Source organism: Ipomoea triloba, chromosome 5, assembly GCF_003576645.1.
Source record: "Ipomoea triloba cultivar NCNSP0323 chromosome 5, ASM357664v1".
Taxonomy (NCBI): Eukaryota; Viridiplantae; Streptophyta; class Magnoliopsida; order Solanales; family Convolvulaceae; genus Ipomoea; species Ipomoea triloba.
In genome coordinates, this window is record NC_044920.1 from 2360534 (window position 1) to 2376604 (window position 16071).

The 16071-nt window shown below is 32.8% G+C and overlaps 1 protein-coding gene across 1 annotated transcript; it reads left to right on the forward strand.

Annotated features, from left to right (window-relative positions):
* The first annotated feature begins 11608 nt into the window (after window positions 1-11608).
* Window positions 11609-15179, forward strand: LOC116018839. Its single transcript, XM_031258848.1, has 2 exons — window positions 11609-12438; window positions 14626-15179. Exons 1-2 carry the CDS (start codon window positions 12032-12034, stop codon window positions 14858-14860), a joined length of 642 nt encoding a protein of 213 aa, XP_031114708.1. The 5' UTR covers window positions 11609-12031; the 3' UTR covers window positions 14861-15179.
* Window positions 15180-16071: the final 892 nt, after the last annotated feature.

Sequence of the window (16071 nt, forward strand, 5' to 3'; positions counted from 1 at the left end):
TATATATATATATATATATATATATATATATATATATATATATATATATATATATATATATATATATATATATGATTAATTGCATGTTCGTAAACATTATTAAATGAACATTAAACGAACTTGCTCACGAGCTTTTAGCAAACAAGCCTACAACAGTTCAGACTCTGTTCATTTATAAACTAAGCTTTAAAATTTGTTCATTTATGTTCGTTTACCTTAATAAACGAAGTAAACGATCATAAATGAACACTTACTGAACACAAATATGAATAGTTTACCAAAAATTCTGTTCGCTAACACATCTATATATACTCCGTATATCATATTGCTTCAACTTTTGACTTGTAGAATGCTTTTACCTTAGTACATTTAAAAAGATCGAGGATCAATGATAACTGTCTAACAAAATATTATAAGTTGCTATCATTATATTCTAAGATCTTGAGTTTAGAAAATCATTTATGTTTGTTTAAATATTTTAAAATCCCATAGTGCATATATAAATTGGAATCTTCTTTTTTTTTTCTCCTTATTTTAGAATAAAGAATATTAATGACTGAATGAGGACGATTCAATGTTATTACTCCATTTGGCAACCACAATTGCTTACACTTTATGCTATAAAATTATAAAAAACATAATGAGGTGTTTAACAAATAGCTGTTAGGGGATTGATGAGTTAGTGAGTTTGATTAGATTATAGGATTAGTTGGTTGTAGAAAATTGTTTGGTAAATTAGTTGTTAGTCGATGGTTGATTACATGCAAAATAATCTTTAAGGGAGTGTTTGGTTGGACATTTTCCAAGGAAAATGTTTTCCTAAAAGGGAAGGGAAATTGTTTTATGTTGTTTGGTGATGGAAAACATTTTCCAATGGAATTTGAATTCCATTTCCTTCAAATATTTTCCAGAGAACCAAACGGACTGTTACAACAATTTTTTGAATTTTAATATTTTAGAGCAATAAGCTCTTACAAAAAACTAATTAACCAAACACTTATATTAGTTGTTTAACCAAGTCAAATACTTAATAGTGGTCAAACAAGCTAAAATTGACTGATAAACTAACTATGATAATAAACAAAGCAAATATATTGCTTCAACTTTTGACTTGCACAATGTTTTTATCTTAATACTTTTATAAAGATCGAGGATCAAATTAATAACGGTCTAACAAAATATTATAAGTTACTATCGGTAGATTCTAAGATATAGAGTTTGGAAAATTGTGTGTTATTTTTTTTTAAATATAAATATTTTAAAATCCTATATTGCCTATATAAATTGAAATCTTCTTTTTCTACTTATTCTAGAGTAAAGAATATTAATGATTGAATGACGACTATTCATTATTTCTCCATTTGACAATCACCATTGCTTACACGTTATGCCAAACGAGAATAAATTCTTAGAAAACAAAGTATATATATTGCTCCAACTTTTAACTCACATAATGCTTTTACCTTAATACTTTTAAAAATATTGAGGATCGAATTGATAACAGTCTAACAAGATATTATAAATTGCTATTGTTAGATTCTATGATGTTGAGTTTAAAAAATCGTTTATGCCATAGTGCCTATATAAATTGGAATCTTTTTTTTTTCCACCTTATATTAGAGTAAAGAATATTATAGGACCTTTCGTTGGAAGAAAGGAATTAAGGGGCAAAAGGAATTGTAATTCGGTGGGAAAAAAAGAATAAAATGGGAATTAAGTAGGAATTCAAATTATATTGTTTGGTAGGGAGAATAATATTATTCGGAATGAAAAGGAGAGAAATGATATAAAGACTAAAATACCCTTGTATAATAATATTAATAATAATATTTAAGTGTAAATATGTCATTTTCTTCCTTTTTCCTTTTCTTTGTACGGATGAATTCCAAATTATATGGGGGACCTTTAAATTACAATTTATTCAATTGAGGGAATTGTGATTCCCTCCAATCAAACAATGTAGTTTTTACTTTTATGAAATTATATTGGCGTTGAATTGCAATTCTTGCCAACCAAACACCCGATTAATGATTGAATGACGACTATTTATTATTACTCCATTTGGCAACCACCAATCCACCATTGCTTACGATTTATGCCATTCCTACTACAATTGGCAACGTAACCACTATTGCTTACAATTTATATCAAACGAGAATAAATTCTTCAAAAACATAATATATATTGCTTCGACTTTTATCTCGCATAATGCTTCTACTTTTAAATTATTAAAAAAAAATCGAAAATTGATCAATAATGGTCTAACAAAATACATATAATATGTTGCTGTCATTAGATTCTACCATCTTTGAGTTGATGAAATCGTTTACTTTTTCATTGATGCCACTTTAGCTTATCATGAAAGTTTGGTATCTTATAAGTTGAGTTAGGTATGAACATATATATGCTTTTTTTTTTTTTTTTGAAAAAACATATATATGCTCTAGCACTCTAGTTAGATAGATGCTTCTTAAGAGCATCCTTATCATCAATGGAGTTTTTTTGCGGTAATTGAAGAGTTTTTGTAAGTATGATTAGGAAAGAGAAAATAGGAGGGGAAGAAAAAAAATTTAAAAAAAAATCAAATTAAAAAAAAAAAAATTAAAAACAGGCATGTCTAGGCGCGCCCGCGTGCACTGCACGCGCCCGCTGGGTGCCTTAGTTGCAGTTCACACGATCTTCCTTTTTTGTTTCAAATCTTTCTCTCTCCTCTAATTACTGTTCCAATATCTCTTATTTGCAGATGCTTCTATTTCTTCTCTCTCTTGCACTCTTTCACTTCCACATCATATTGCACTGTACTGTAAACCCCAAATAATCCATTGATAAGGTTGCTCTAAATGCAACCTCTAGCTCTACTCTGCAATTCTTCCATAATTTATTAAGAGAATGCTTTGACCCTTAACTTAATGGTAAAAGTAAGTCAATTTTAATTTTAATAAAATATATAATTTAATTCCATTTAGTGTGATATGTATTGTGAAAAATATTTATTCTTTAACCCATTATGCACAAAAAAAAAAGAAGGTTTTTGTGCTATAATTAATTTTAGTTAATTGTATTAGTACTTTAGTTTATTGTTAGCTCCATACTTTTCACAATAAAGCACCCATAAGATGCCCTACAATCATGTGCCAACAAATTAAATAGGATTCAATTCTCTAATCTTGCACTTATTTATACTCCCTCTTGTTATTATATATCTACAAACCTAATAATCTCCAACTTAATAAGAGCCAATAAAATTAGGCCCTTAATTGAAACTAAAAAATATTTGTGTAATTGTTTGTTGCTTTCTATTTGGATGAAGCCGGCGGCTAACGACAGTCACTAGAATTTTCAGAATATGAGAATGACTTGGAAGTACCTGTTATTGAAGGTCATTAATCAAATTTTGGGTTTCAATGCATCAAAATAACTAGTTGGAGTGTTAATTGCACTTTTGAAAGTTTAGAGAACTAAATTTATTTTCGTGTAAACTTTGAGAGTCTATTTGATATTTTTCTCAATATACAACAATCGAACCACTACGCAAATAGTCCAACCACATAAATTGTTGTGTACATTCCTATTTTCTTTCTACATACCATTGTTGATCTTTATTCTTGTTTTGATTTCTCAACACTTAACATTTTCAACACTTATCCTAGAGGTTATGTTGGATCCCGATATTATTTAACAATAATACTTTGATTCGAAGTGCTAAATATTTAGGGTATGTTTAGTTGACAAGTTTAGCTATCAAGAATGGGTATCAAAGTTATTGTTTGGTTGACAGGTTTTTAGAACACTACTATGAATTTTGACTACCCCTTAATTGCAAAACTCATTCCCTAATAAAATAAGGATTTCACCTCCTTCATCCTCCACTTCCCCAACTATTAATAATAATTCTTATTCCACCCTACTGCCAAACATGCAAATTACTTTCACCAAAACCATTACCTTGTTTGGTTGACAGGTTTAGTTATCAAGAATGAGTATCAAATTCATTGTTATTGTTTGGTTGGTAGGTTTTTAGAACACTACTATGGATTCTGATTACTCTATTAATTGCAAAACTCATTCCCTAATAAAATAAGGGTTTCATTTCCCTTACCCTCCTCTTCCCCAACTATTAATAATTATTTCCATTCCACCTTAATACCAAACATGCAAAATACTTTCACTAAAACTCATTACCATTACCAAGTTTTTGATACCCATTCCGATTCTGATTCCCGTGTACGAACTAAACACATCCTAAGGATTTGATACCCATTCAAATGTAATGAACATGTGGTCGAGAATCGACTCTGATCTCTTGTAGATGGACAAATGGGAAATTCTGATGGGTAGAGTTATGTGCCAACCTAACGTTAGTATACGTTTTGTGTAAGCCCAGAGCAGATATATATTTGAAGAGTTAGCAGTTGAAGATGATGGGTTCATCCCCCATACTTGCAAAGCATTCTATAATTGATTTTAGAATTTCTCGATCGGTCAAACATGACAACAACACAAGACTCACTAAATAAATCTCGGATAGCTCAAATAGTCGATCAATCAACGTTTATCAATAAGTAATGTTAAAAACTTCTAGTAAGTAAAGTGTACAGGCAAAAGCTGATAAACCTAAAATCATTTAGGTATGTAGTTAAAAATTTATTTTTTTCATGAATCTTGAGGCCAATTTATGAGATTTAGAATATAATATGGTGAAACTATGAACGTGAAAAACCTGAATTATTAAAAAAAATATCATTAAATACGTGCAACTACTTATATAAAAAAAAAAAAAAATCTTATCATGGTTAAGCGGAATATGTGCACAAGAATAACATGCGTAGCAGGTCACCTGATAGGACAACACGTGTTTTTCATAATAATTGGTCTGCCTTTATTACATTTTCTTTCTCGACCTTATCTATAATCCATGATAGTTGGTCGGAAATCTTATATATCTTTTTCGTTTTTTGGAAAAATGGTGACTTGCGAGTATGCTATTATAAGCCATACATTCTAAAAATAGAGAACAGATATCTTACATGTAAAGACTGAAAAAAAAAAAAACAATTTATTTTTAGAACACCTTCCTATAAAACCGTCTCACAAATTATTATTTATAAGACGGGTCGGATTAAAATAGAACTGTAATACGTATACTGAAAAATGTAATATGAATAAAATGTTTGTTACGTATAAAGAAAAGTGTAATACTTTTGAGGAAAAAAATGTAATATTTTTAAATTAAAATGTAAAAGTAATATTGTACATTTTCCTTTATAAGTAACAAAAATTGCATTCCTTAAGTATTACATTTTCTCGTGTATAATTATTACATTTTCATATTGACCCAATCCGTAAAACAAGTGCCACACGAGTTTTTGCCTTGTTAAATTAAAGTTATCTCAAAATTAGATCAATATAAGCACAATTGACAGCGAACACCATACTTTATATAATAATAAGGTTGTTGAGGAGTGAAAAAATAATAATAATACTCTTTTATACTGTAAATAAATAATATGACAACGAACACTATACTTTACAATAATAAGGTTGTTGAGGAGTAAAAGAAAAAAGAAGATAATAATAACAATTCTTTTTTACTGTGAATAAATATAATATAAAAGAGGGTCTAAATACAAACCGAAATGAACTATCATTCATCGGCAAAAACTTGTGTGAGACCGTCTCATAGATCTTTATTTGTGAGACGGGTCGGATCAAGATGAAATGTAATACTTATACTAACAAATATACTACTAAATCATTAATAAAGTATTATATTTCATTTTGACCCGATCCGTCTCATGAATAAAAATTCGTGAGACGGTCTCACATTGAGACTAGCAATTAAGCTTGCCCAAAATATAGGAAGAGAGAAGACAAGAGACGTCTTGTCCTTGAATGGTGATATCTAAAGATGGGAATTAACTGGTCCTTTTGAACCTAACCCCACTTATACTAATCCTGTAAACATTGCACCATAGCATAATTTGCACTCCCATCATTTCTTAGCCTTCATGCCTAACTTGCACATTCATTGGCTCCTTAAGCACAACTTACATCCCTCTTCAACTCCCGGGCTCCTACCACTCTATGGATTCAAGCCCAATTCCTGCATCACTTACAACATGAAGTTTACGAAATAAGCCTAGATTAGAATGACATTTTTTGAAATAGGCCTATTTCATTGTTTATTAATACATTTTATTCTCAATAATTATGATGAGTGTGTGCCTTTTGCAGTGTTCACTATATGGTCTAAAACAGGCTTCCCAGGCCTGGTTCACTCGGTTGCATGATTTTCTGGTGTCTGTTGATTTATTCTACTAGTGTTGTGCAACTTTACTCGCTAGTATATGTTGATGATATCTTAGTGATGGGTTCTGACTCTGCTTGTGTGAATGATCTTGTGGCTCGTATGGATCGTGAATTTAAGGTGTGTGATATGGGCCGTCTTTCATTCTTTCTAGGTATGGTTGATTCTGAGGCGTTAATTACTCCTGTGTCTTTGGTTCAGGTAGCTGATAGGTCTACTACGCCATATGCAGATCCGACACAATATAGGAGTCTTGCGGGTGCCCTATAGTATCTTACGGTCACTCGTCCTAATCTGGCCTTAATTTGCAGTTAATCGGTTATGTCAGCATATGCATGTTCTTAGCACTGCGCACTAGGGAATGCTTAAGCAGGTCCTTCACTATGTTAAAGGCACTATTCATTATTGTCTTTGGATTTGCAGGTCTCAATCCTTTGGTATTCATGCCTTTTCTGATTCGGATTGGGGTGGAGATCCGGAGGATCGTATAGTAAGTCTACTAGTGGTTTTGCGGTCTTTCTTGGTGTCAATCTTGTTTCTTGGACGTGTCATAAATAATGAACTGTGGCTCGTTCTTCTACCGAGGCTGAGTACAAGGCTCTAGCAGATGTTTCTGCTGAGGTGACGTAGTTGGTTTCACATATGAAGGAGCTTGGTTTGCCTTTAACTACTACTCCTAAGCTTTGGTGTGATAATTTCGGTGATACATATCTATGTGCAAATCCAGTTTTTCATGCTAGGACGAAGCATGTGAAGATTGATTATCACTTTGTTCGTTATAAGGTTTCCAAGAAAGAAGTGCAGGTTAATTTCATTTCGACCAAGGATCAGCTAGCTGATATCTTTACAAAAGCCCTCTTCGGTGTTCGGTTCTCTTTCCTACCTGGCAAGCTCAATGTTGTTCCGACCACTCTTGAGCTTGAGGGGGAGTGTTAGGATTATATTAGTGTTAGTATTCTAGTTGGTCTCTACTATTATCTTTATATATTTATTGTATTCTCATTGTACAGTTAATCATATAATACAATTCTCATCTGGTATTAGAGCCAACCCCATGGCAAAAGTCATGCGTTCGAATATTCGTGTCACCTGATAAAAGAAGAGAATATGGTCCACGTGTTGCTTGGAGCCCATCAAAAGAAATTGGCCCGCACATGTGAGGGGGCATGTTGAGCATATAATATATAAATATAAAAAGTGCAATCCAACTACTAGCTTAGGCTTTTAGTTGGGATGGAACACATGTTTCAATTAAACCAGCGTTCGAAGAAAGACGAAGGAAACCATAAGTATTTTTTAATTGCGCATAAAATTAGCTGCCAAATGTCGCAGTTCCCACGCCTCTCTTCAGTATAATGAAGAATTCGGACTGTGTAGGACGAAGACTATTAGCAGCCAAATGAAGAATTCAGACTGTGTAGGAAGAATAATTCAGACTGTGTAGGAAGAATAACTGAAAAAGAACGGAGAAGAATGAAGAAGAAGGAAATGATTGATTTGCCCCCAAATTAAACAAATTAAAATGGATTAAAAGATTCCGGCGACATTTGGTCGGTGATTTGGCGGGGTGGACCAAATGTGTTAAAAATTACATAGTTACGCGACTAAATTGTTAATTTTTAAAATTGAGCACTGAAATTAACAAGACCCTATAGTCATAAGATCAAAAGTGTAATTTTCTCCTTTTAATTTAACCATATTTAATTCCACAACTTTGGAGATATTTTCAAATTTGATCAGTTGTTACCATTCATATTCAACTAACTTTAAATGTTGAGACTATTTGGTAATTTCACACTTTTAATCTTTTAGTCTTGCTTAAAACACGCTCATAGACGATTTAATATAGAAAACAAGATAATTAGTCTATTAAATCATTGTTTATAAATGTTTTTTAATAAAATAAGAGATTAAAATTGTGACATTACCAAATTGTGTTAGATATCAACATGAATTTAATGAAAATTATAACTAATAATTAAATGTGTTTTGATTAAAGGTCATTTACTAAATGTGGCAATAACACAAATAATCTTTTGTGAAATTAATGTAATGATTGATTGAATTAATTGATTTGATGTTTTCAAAAAAAAATTGATTTGATGAAATGAGTTATTGATAATGACATAATATAGAGAAATATAATTTTTCATTAAAAAACTCAATTAAATTATTATCCATTAAATCATTTATGAACTTTTTCAACAAGAATAGGAAGTTAAAATTATAAATTTATCTGATTAATCTAAATAGTAACATTAATTTAATAAAAATTATAATAGTAGATAATTAAATGTGAATATCAATAAAATTGTGGAACTAAATGTATTCATATTAAACGCTACTGATTATTTGTGACAATCCCACAATAGTCACTAGTAAATTAATACAATGATTGATTGGAGAAGTAATGTAATTGATTTGATGACATGAATATAATGATTTATAATATAATAAACCTTCCAAATTTTTTTTTTTTGATTTCATAATTATTGTTGTGTTAATTGATCAATAAAATTGATTGAACTTTAGCGTATTATATCATTGGTTTAGCTAAGTTGTGATCATATATTAAAATGTTCTACAACTCAATTGATTTTTCTTGCCAATTCTAGGGCCAGATTTGTCTAATTTATTCATTCTGAGACTTATTGGGCTATATATGGGCTTGGAAGTTGGAATCCATAATCAAAGCTATCTTGCCCATACTTTATGGACCAAATTGATACATCTTCTCGTATTATGTGCTTGGACAATCATTATTGCATGGATCACGGTGGACCAAAAATAAAAAGTATATTATTTTTATACTGAAGATACATTATTTTTGTACTGTAAGTACATTATTTTAGGGTACATTATTTTTGTACTGAAGGTACATTATTTGATATATACTATCAAATAGTGTACTTACAGTACAAAAATAATGTACCTTCAGTACAAAAATAATGTACTTTTTACTTTTGGTCCACATAACTGTGTGGACCATGGTCCATGCAATAATTTGCCGTGCTTGGAAGGGTGTGTTAGTTTTTGTTGATGGTTTGAGACGACATGTTGAGGGTTTATGTGATTTATGGTGCAGGGTGTATTCCAAAGACATCTCGAATGTGGAATGCTCTTTGGTCAATGCTAGTTGGGTTCCCCTCCGGCTAACAGGTTAAAATGCAATGTTGATGCTGCTGTATTTGAAGATGGGGCTGGTTATGGTGCTGTGGTTAGGGATCACACAGGTAAATTTATTTCGACGTATATTGCTCGTCTTGGATGTGATCGTGACCCTTACCTAGCCAAAGCTGTGGCCGTTAAGGAGGCCCTTACGTGGTTAAAGTCTACTGGTTTTCATAGTTATATTATTGAGTCTGATAGTCTTAATTTTCGCTCTAGTTATAATTCGAACTTATTGGACTTGTCGTATGTGGTTTGCTAGTTAAGCAATGTCGTTATATTGCTAGTGACATTGGGAACGTATTTGTTCATCATGTCAAAAGGTCAGCGAATCATTTAGCTCTTGTGTTAGCATGGGCAACTGGTTCTGCATGCGTTTGTCCTAGGGTCGTTTTTGTCTGTTCCAACGGCATGTATTTCTCATCTGGTTAATTATTAATGCAGTCTTGATGTTTCCTTTCAAAAAAAAAATTGCCAAAGACCTTGTGATCGAACGACATGATTATAACTTTTTCAACTGGGAGGCCACAGAGTTAGTAGTACTAAAAAAGGATATAAATCAGTCGAATTCACCGCACAATATATTTTTTGTGCGATTTGTGAGTTATTATACAGGAGTAGGGGTTATTCAGTGCATATTTTAGTGTGGGTTTTCCTCATTAAAAAGAGAGAGAAAGAGAATAAAAAACTTTATTTTGAAAGAGGAATAAAAACTTTTTGTATGATAAAATATCTTTACACCAAACATTCCACCTAAATTCATCTTTCTATGTTTTCAAGAAAAAATAAAAATCATCTTTCTATAGAGTATATACTGGACACTTAGTCAATTAGTCATGCGGAAAATATTTTATTTTTTTAACTAAAAACTTTAAATTCAATTCTACTTTTTTTTTTTTCAATTCTACTTTTAAAATTACTTTTTGGTATTTATACCTTGTGGTCTAGTGGCACCCGGTTTACACTCCCACATGAAAGGGAGTGGGCTCCTTCTAAGTGGAGCCGTGGAGGTGATTGTTGACTTTTTGTGCTTCAGTAGGTTGAAAAAGTAGTTATGAACAGATAGTACATTGTAATAGAGTTAGTAGTATTCAAAAAAGTAGTACTAAAAAAAGACATATATGTAGTTTATGGTGATATTAATTATTTTCGTACTTCAATTGTACGTTAAAATATGTTAATACAATTTTTAATATAATATATTTTTCCATACTTTCCTATAAGTAATAAAATTTTACATTAAAATTACTAACCGTAATATAACTGTAGTATACTTTCCTGCAACGTAATTTATACTTCTATATCTATACTATTAATAAAAACAAAATCTTTCATTTTAATTCTTGCCCAAAACAATCATATACAATTAAGATTTGTGTAATATTGAAAACTATAGTAATACAATTCATATTCGTATTACAATTGTTTTTTTTGGTAGATATTCGTACTATAATTGTACATTAATATATGTTAATACAATTCCTAATACAATATATTCTTTCATACTTTCCCATTCGTAATACAATTTTAGATTAAAATTACTAATCGTAATCGTAATATAACTGTACATATACTTCCTGCAACGTAATATATACTATTGAGTATTAATCAAAACAAAATCCTCTATTATAACTTCGCGAACAAAATAGTCTTATACAATTAAGATTCGTGTAATATTATAAAATATTGTAATATAATTTATATTCGTATTACAATTGTACATTAAAATATATTAATACAATTTATAATACGATATTTTTTTTTCTACTTTTCTATTTGTAATATCATCTTAATTTTTTCCGATTTAAATCAGAACCAAAACTTTTTTTTTTTTTTTGAGAGTAGAACCAAAACTTTATGAGTTCCGATTCTTAACCGAAATTGAAATCGTCTGTACAATTTTGGTTCCGATTTGATTTTAACAATGCACGATTCGGTTCAACATCCTGACAATACAGGAGTTTGAAAGATAGAATTTGGAGAGATATTTTCGCCAACAATCTTATTTATTTATTTATTTTAATCATTTCAGTGCAAGTAATTATTGCCTTTTCAGCGATTGAACCTTACTGGCCACGTATGTGTTCACATGGAAACTCTTTATGGTCTTTAAAGGTGGTGCCATTTTTATTCTCTTTAATCACGAGAAATGTGATATTAACCAAAAGCTATTTACCTAAACCCAAAATCTACGAGTAAAATCATCCTTAAAACCACTTAAAATGGTGTCAAATCATGCTCTGATAGCGGTATAATATATTAAATATTGATGCACTCTCATTGTTTGAATCTTTTTATTTTATATAATTCGGAGTGAATCTTTCAAGCGCCTGCGATTATCACCAGCTGTTTCAAATTGAATTGGTAACTTCTTCTTGCAACTTTTCTTCTTCCGTAACTTCTCTCTCTCTGAAGCACAGAGAGAGAGAGAGAGAGGTGGCATTTGGCGGTGGGGTTTTGGGTTTTTGATTCTTTGGAGGAATTTTAGTATTTGCGGGAATTTTCTGTGAAAACCTGAACTTTTTCTGCGGATTGGTGGTCTGGGTCTCGCTAAAAATGCAATCTTTAGACAAGTCCGGCGTTGATTTAGAAGCTGGGGAGTGCGGGGACGGCGGCCGGCGCAATTCAGCCGCCGTGAGCGGTGGCCGGCCGTGCTCCTCTGAAGCTGTGGAGGTGGGTAATCCTGAAGTTTCCGGCGTGCTGCCGGAGAAGAGGATTTCTTCCGTGTCGGAATGCTCTGTGGAGGTGGATCTGGAGGGGGCTTATGCAAAAGAGGAAACCAAATTGCATTTTCTGAGAACAGATAGGGATTGCAGGATTTGCCATCTGAGCATGGATTCAGAGAATCAAGAACCCTCCGGGACTGGGGGGGTCTTCATTGAACTAGGTTGTTCTTGCAAGGATGATTTGGCTGCTGCCCACAAACACTGTGCTGAGGCCTGGTTCAAGATTAAGGGAAACAGGTAACCTCTTACATTAAACATACTCAAATTTAACTATGAATCTGTTGTCTATTGTTACTTTGTTGGAATTATTCTTTTCCCAAAAGGTTGAATCCCCAAGCTCAAGGCCCAACAACAAAGTATGAGTATTTCATCATTGTAATTGAGCTTAACACAGAGGCTAAACTTTGCCTAGTGCACACAAGGACCTCTCACTTTGAGAGGTTGCTCCCACGTTGCTGTTGGCGAGACTCGATCCTTGATTTTTGTTCCCAACTTCATCCCGTGACCAACTGAGTTGCCTATGCGGGCTTGTTGGAATTATTCTTGCAAATGCCTTTGATGGGTGATTATTTGGGATTGGAAGTTCTTCTATATGCATTTTTAGTTCCCAAACCTTGTTCTTAAGTTCAGATGTTAGTGATCATTTACCTAAGATGCTGACCTAAAAGGGAAGGATTGGATGTATCATACAACAGTAAATAAAGAACTTTGTGTTGAGTGTTAGTGGAAGCTTTATTAGGGAAAGCAATGCCAGAATGATGTGTAAAGTGAAGATATATATTTGAAGGATAGAAAGGTTGAGTGGTCAATGATCTTTATGTCTGGGGAGAATCATGAAGTGATAGACAAAAAAAGAGTGGACAAAATTATGTGGCAGGGGCTATGAATATATTATTCTTTGCTGTTTGGGGTTTGGTTCACCATTGACTTTATAAAACTTGTAGTGCTCACAGGATGTACAAAACTTCTAATGCACACAGATTCCCGATTTCTAGTTAACTTGTCTTGCTGTAGAAAACGGTGTGCCCTCGTAAGTAACTTTGGAGTGTAGACATCTGTTGCATCGTCTGGGCAGTAGTCGCTGATTTGTTTACAGTTCGATTTGTTTAATGTTTAACCCGAAAGGTTACTTTAGGATCACTGGCAGCAAATACAGACGGGATTTAGTCTAATAAATAATAATAGGAGGATCTTACATAAGTTATTCAAGCGTACACTTTTGTCTTGCATTGATGTGGACCACTTTGATCATTGCAAGCATGAGTACACAACGTGATCTTTTAATTGACAGAATAGCTAGTTTCTATACCCTTTTTTGGTATAATTCCTATTCCTATCATTCGATGATTTGAACTGTGGCCTATAGTATCTTTTTTTTCCTCATTTTTGTTCAATGAATTTTGATGTTGGTATAAAAGGCAAAGAATTCTATGTTTTTTTCTTGGCCCAATCGGCCTAAGTCACGTGTCTAGCTTTGGCATAGGCCTTGGTGTGATACCGGGGGGCCTTGACCCGGATGCCATGGTCAAACTAGTCGGTTGGAGCTGGAAGACTCGGATGTGCGTCGCTAGGTGCAAGCGACCAATGGACAAGGTGGCCGTGGTTGTGTAACAGAGCGCTCGACCAATGGAGGTAGTTAGCGTTTTTGGTATAAATAACCAAAATGGACACCGAGGCAGATTCATGCTAACGTGTCTAATCCTACCTACCACTCACTAGCTTTCTTGGCTCACTTGTTCTGCCAATACCAAGTAATAGTTCTATTATCAGATAAGTGCGTGTTATTGTCATTAACTGTTGTTTCCTAATCTGATCGGACTTTTTGCTGAGTTAAACTTATTCTCCAAATTACAGACTTGTTTCTCTCCTATTGGATAGTATTAAGTTAGCACGTGATTCCCTATTTTTAGTTGCATCTCAATTCTCAAATTCTACTTATCAACATCGGGAGCTTATTCTTCTAAACTATTATCTTCCCCGTTTGATCGGTGAAGTGGGAGTTCTAGACCAATTGATAAGGAAAGATATTATCTCGAATATTTCCTGGAACAGATCCTAATAAAAGTATACAGTGACGTGTAAAAGGCCCGCCAAAGTTGATGGCAGAACCCAACATTGAGATGCCCCGAGGGCCTAAAGTTCCTTATAAGCCTTCCCCAGATTTACCTGGAGAATAAATATTGATATTTGGTTAAGCTTTTTGAGTGGTTATGCTATTCCAGAAGTAAAAAACCTGGGAATTGATCCCAACTTAAATGTCAAGATTCAAAGTTTGTATTCCATATTCTCTTTTGCATGAGTTTTATACTCTTAGTTTTAAATATTTGTTTCTGATGGTTGTTTGGACTTAGAAACCCGAAAATAGCCTGATGGTTGTTTCCTTAAAACACGTTATATTTTTTTCCTAAATCGGTTTGTCTGCAGGATTTGTGAGATCTGTGGATCAATTGCTAGCAATGTTGTATGCGTGAACGAGGCAGAGTCGATTGAGCTGTGGAGTGAAGCGAATGCTGCTGCTGCAGTAGCGGGATCCAGGCCAGTGCCCCAGGTAGAGTCTCAACGCTTCTGGCAAGGTCATCGGTTTCTCAACTTCATGCTAGCCTGTATGGTTTTCGCCTTTGTAATCTCCTGGCTCTTTCACTTCAACGTGTCCTCGTGAATCGTGATCCTCGAAGATTGTAAACCGCCCAACTGAAAAACCCTTGTATAGTTACCAACAACATTGGTTCAGGTTAGAATTCTGTCCTGTCCTACACCACTCTTGCCTGTTCAGGTTGTCCTTGCCCTGGTTTGCAAACTTGTTCATATTGTTCTGAGATTTTTATGTATTAATAGTGACATTATAGTTTTTTTAAATAGATTTAAGAAGAGAATATTGTTGTGTACTTAGCTGTAACATAGTCCTGCTCATAATGTGCAACTATTGTTTCACAAGGAATGATTTTATGCTACCTTTATTCATTTTTTTACAGTTCCTATTTGGTAACGTAGTTAGTTTATTAGTTAATTTTGATTTATTTGATTGCTATTAATTGTTTGACTTGATTAAACAGTCAATTTAAGTGTTTGATTAATTAAATTTTTCGTAACAATTTAATGATTTATTGCTCTAAAATGTTAAAATTAAAGTTCAAATTAGAATTCAAAAAGCTGTTCAAAGTAGTTTTTTCAATTAGATTTAAAAAAAAATCATTTTGCATGGAATCAGCTATCAGCTAACATTATTAATTTACCAAATATTTTTTTTTACAATCAGTTATTAACTAGTTAAACCTACTCATCCAATCAGCTAATAGTTATTTACCAAACACTTCCATAATGAGTTGCATTTACTTCAATTTTTCAGTTTCATTTCTCCCGTTTTTCATTATTCACTGAATATTTTCAAACTGGAGAGAAATTGTTTCTCTACATTTTCATTTCTCAGAAAAATTTCTCAAATTAATAAACGCAGTGATGGGTGATCTGAACTTGCAAATTAAAAATAATTTCGGGGTTGAAGCATGCTTATCCAAAAATCTATTTAAAAAAAAAACATTCGGAGATTTGCAGATAAAAATCTGAATTTGTGCTAAGCTAAGCTAGAGAAGTGGTACTGGTGTGGAAGGATGGTATGTCGGGCCGAGCAGATATTCGTCAATCTATCGCACATTGAATTATTAGAATTATTATTGGATGTGATAAGAATAAAATCTTCTCTACTGGCAAAGAGATCTACGTAGCAGAAGAAGATTCTTGCAACTACTATACATACATACATGCATGTTTTTCTGGTATGAATTTCACTCCCCCCCCACCCAAAAAAATATCCAACGACAGACCACCCACGTTGTTTTGGGACTTGGTTGTCTTCTTGTCTTTTAAGGAAAT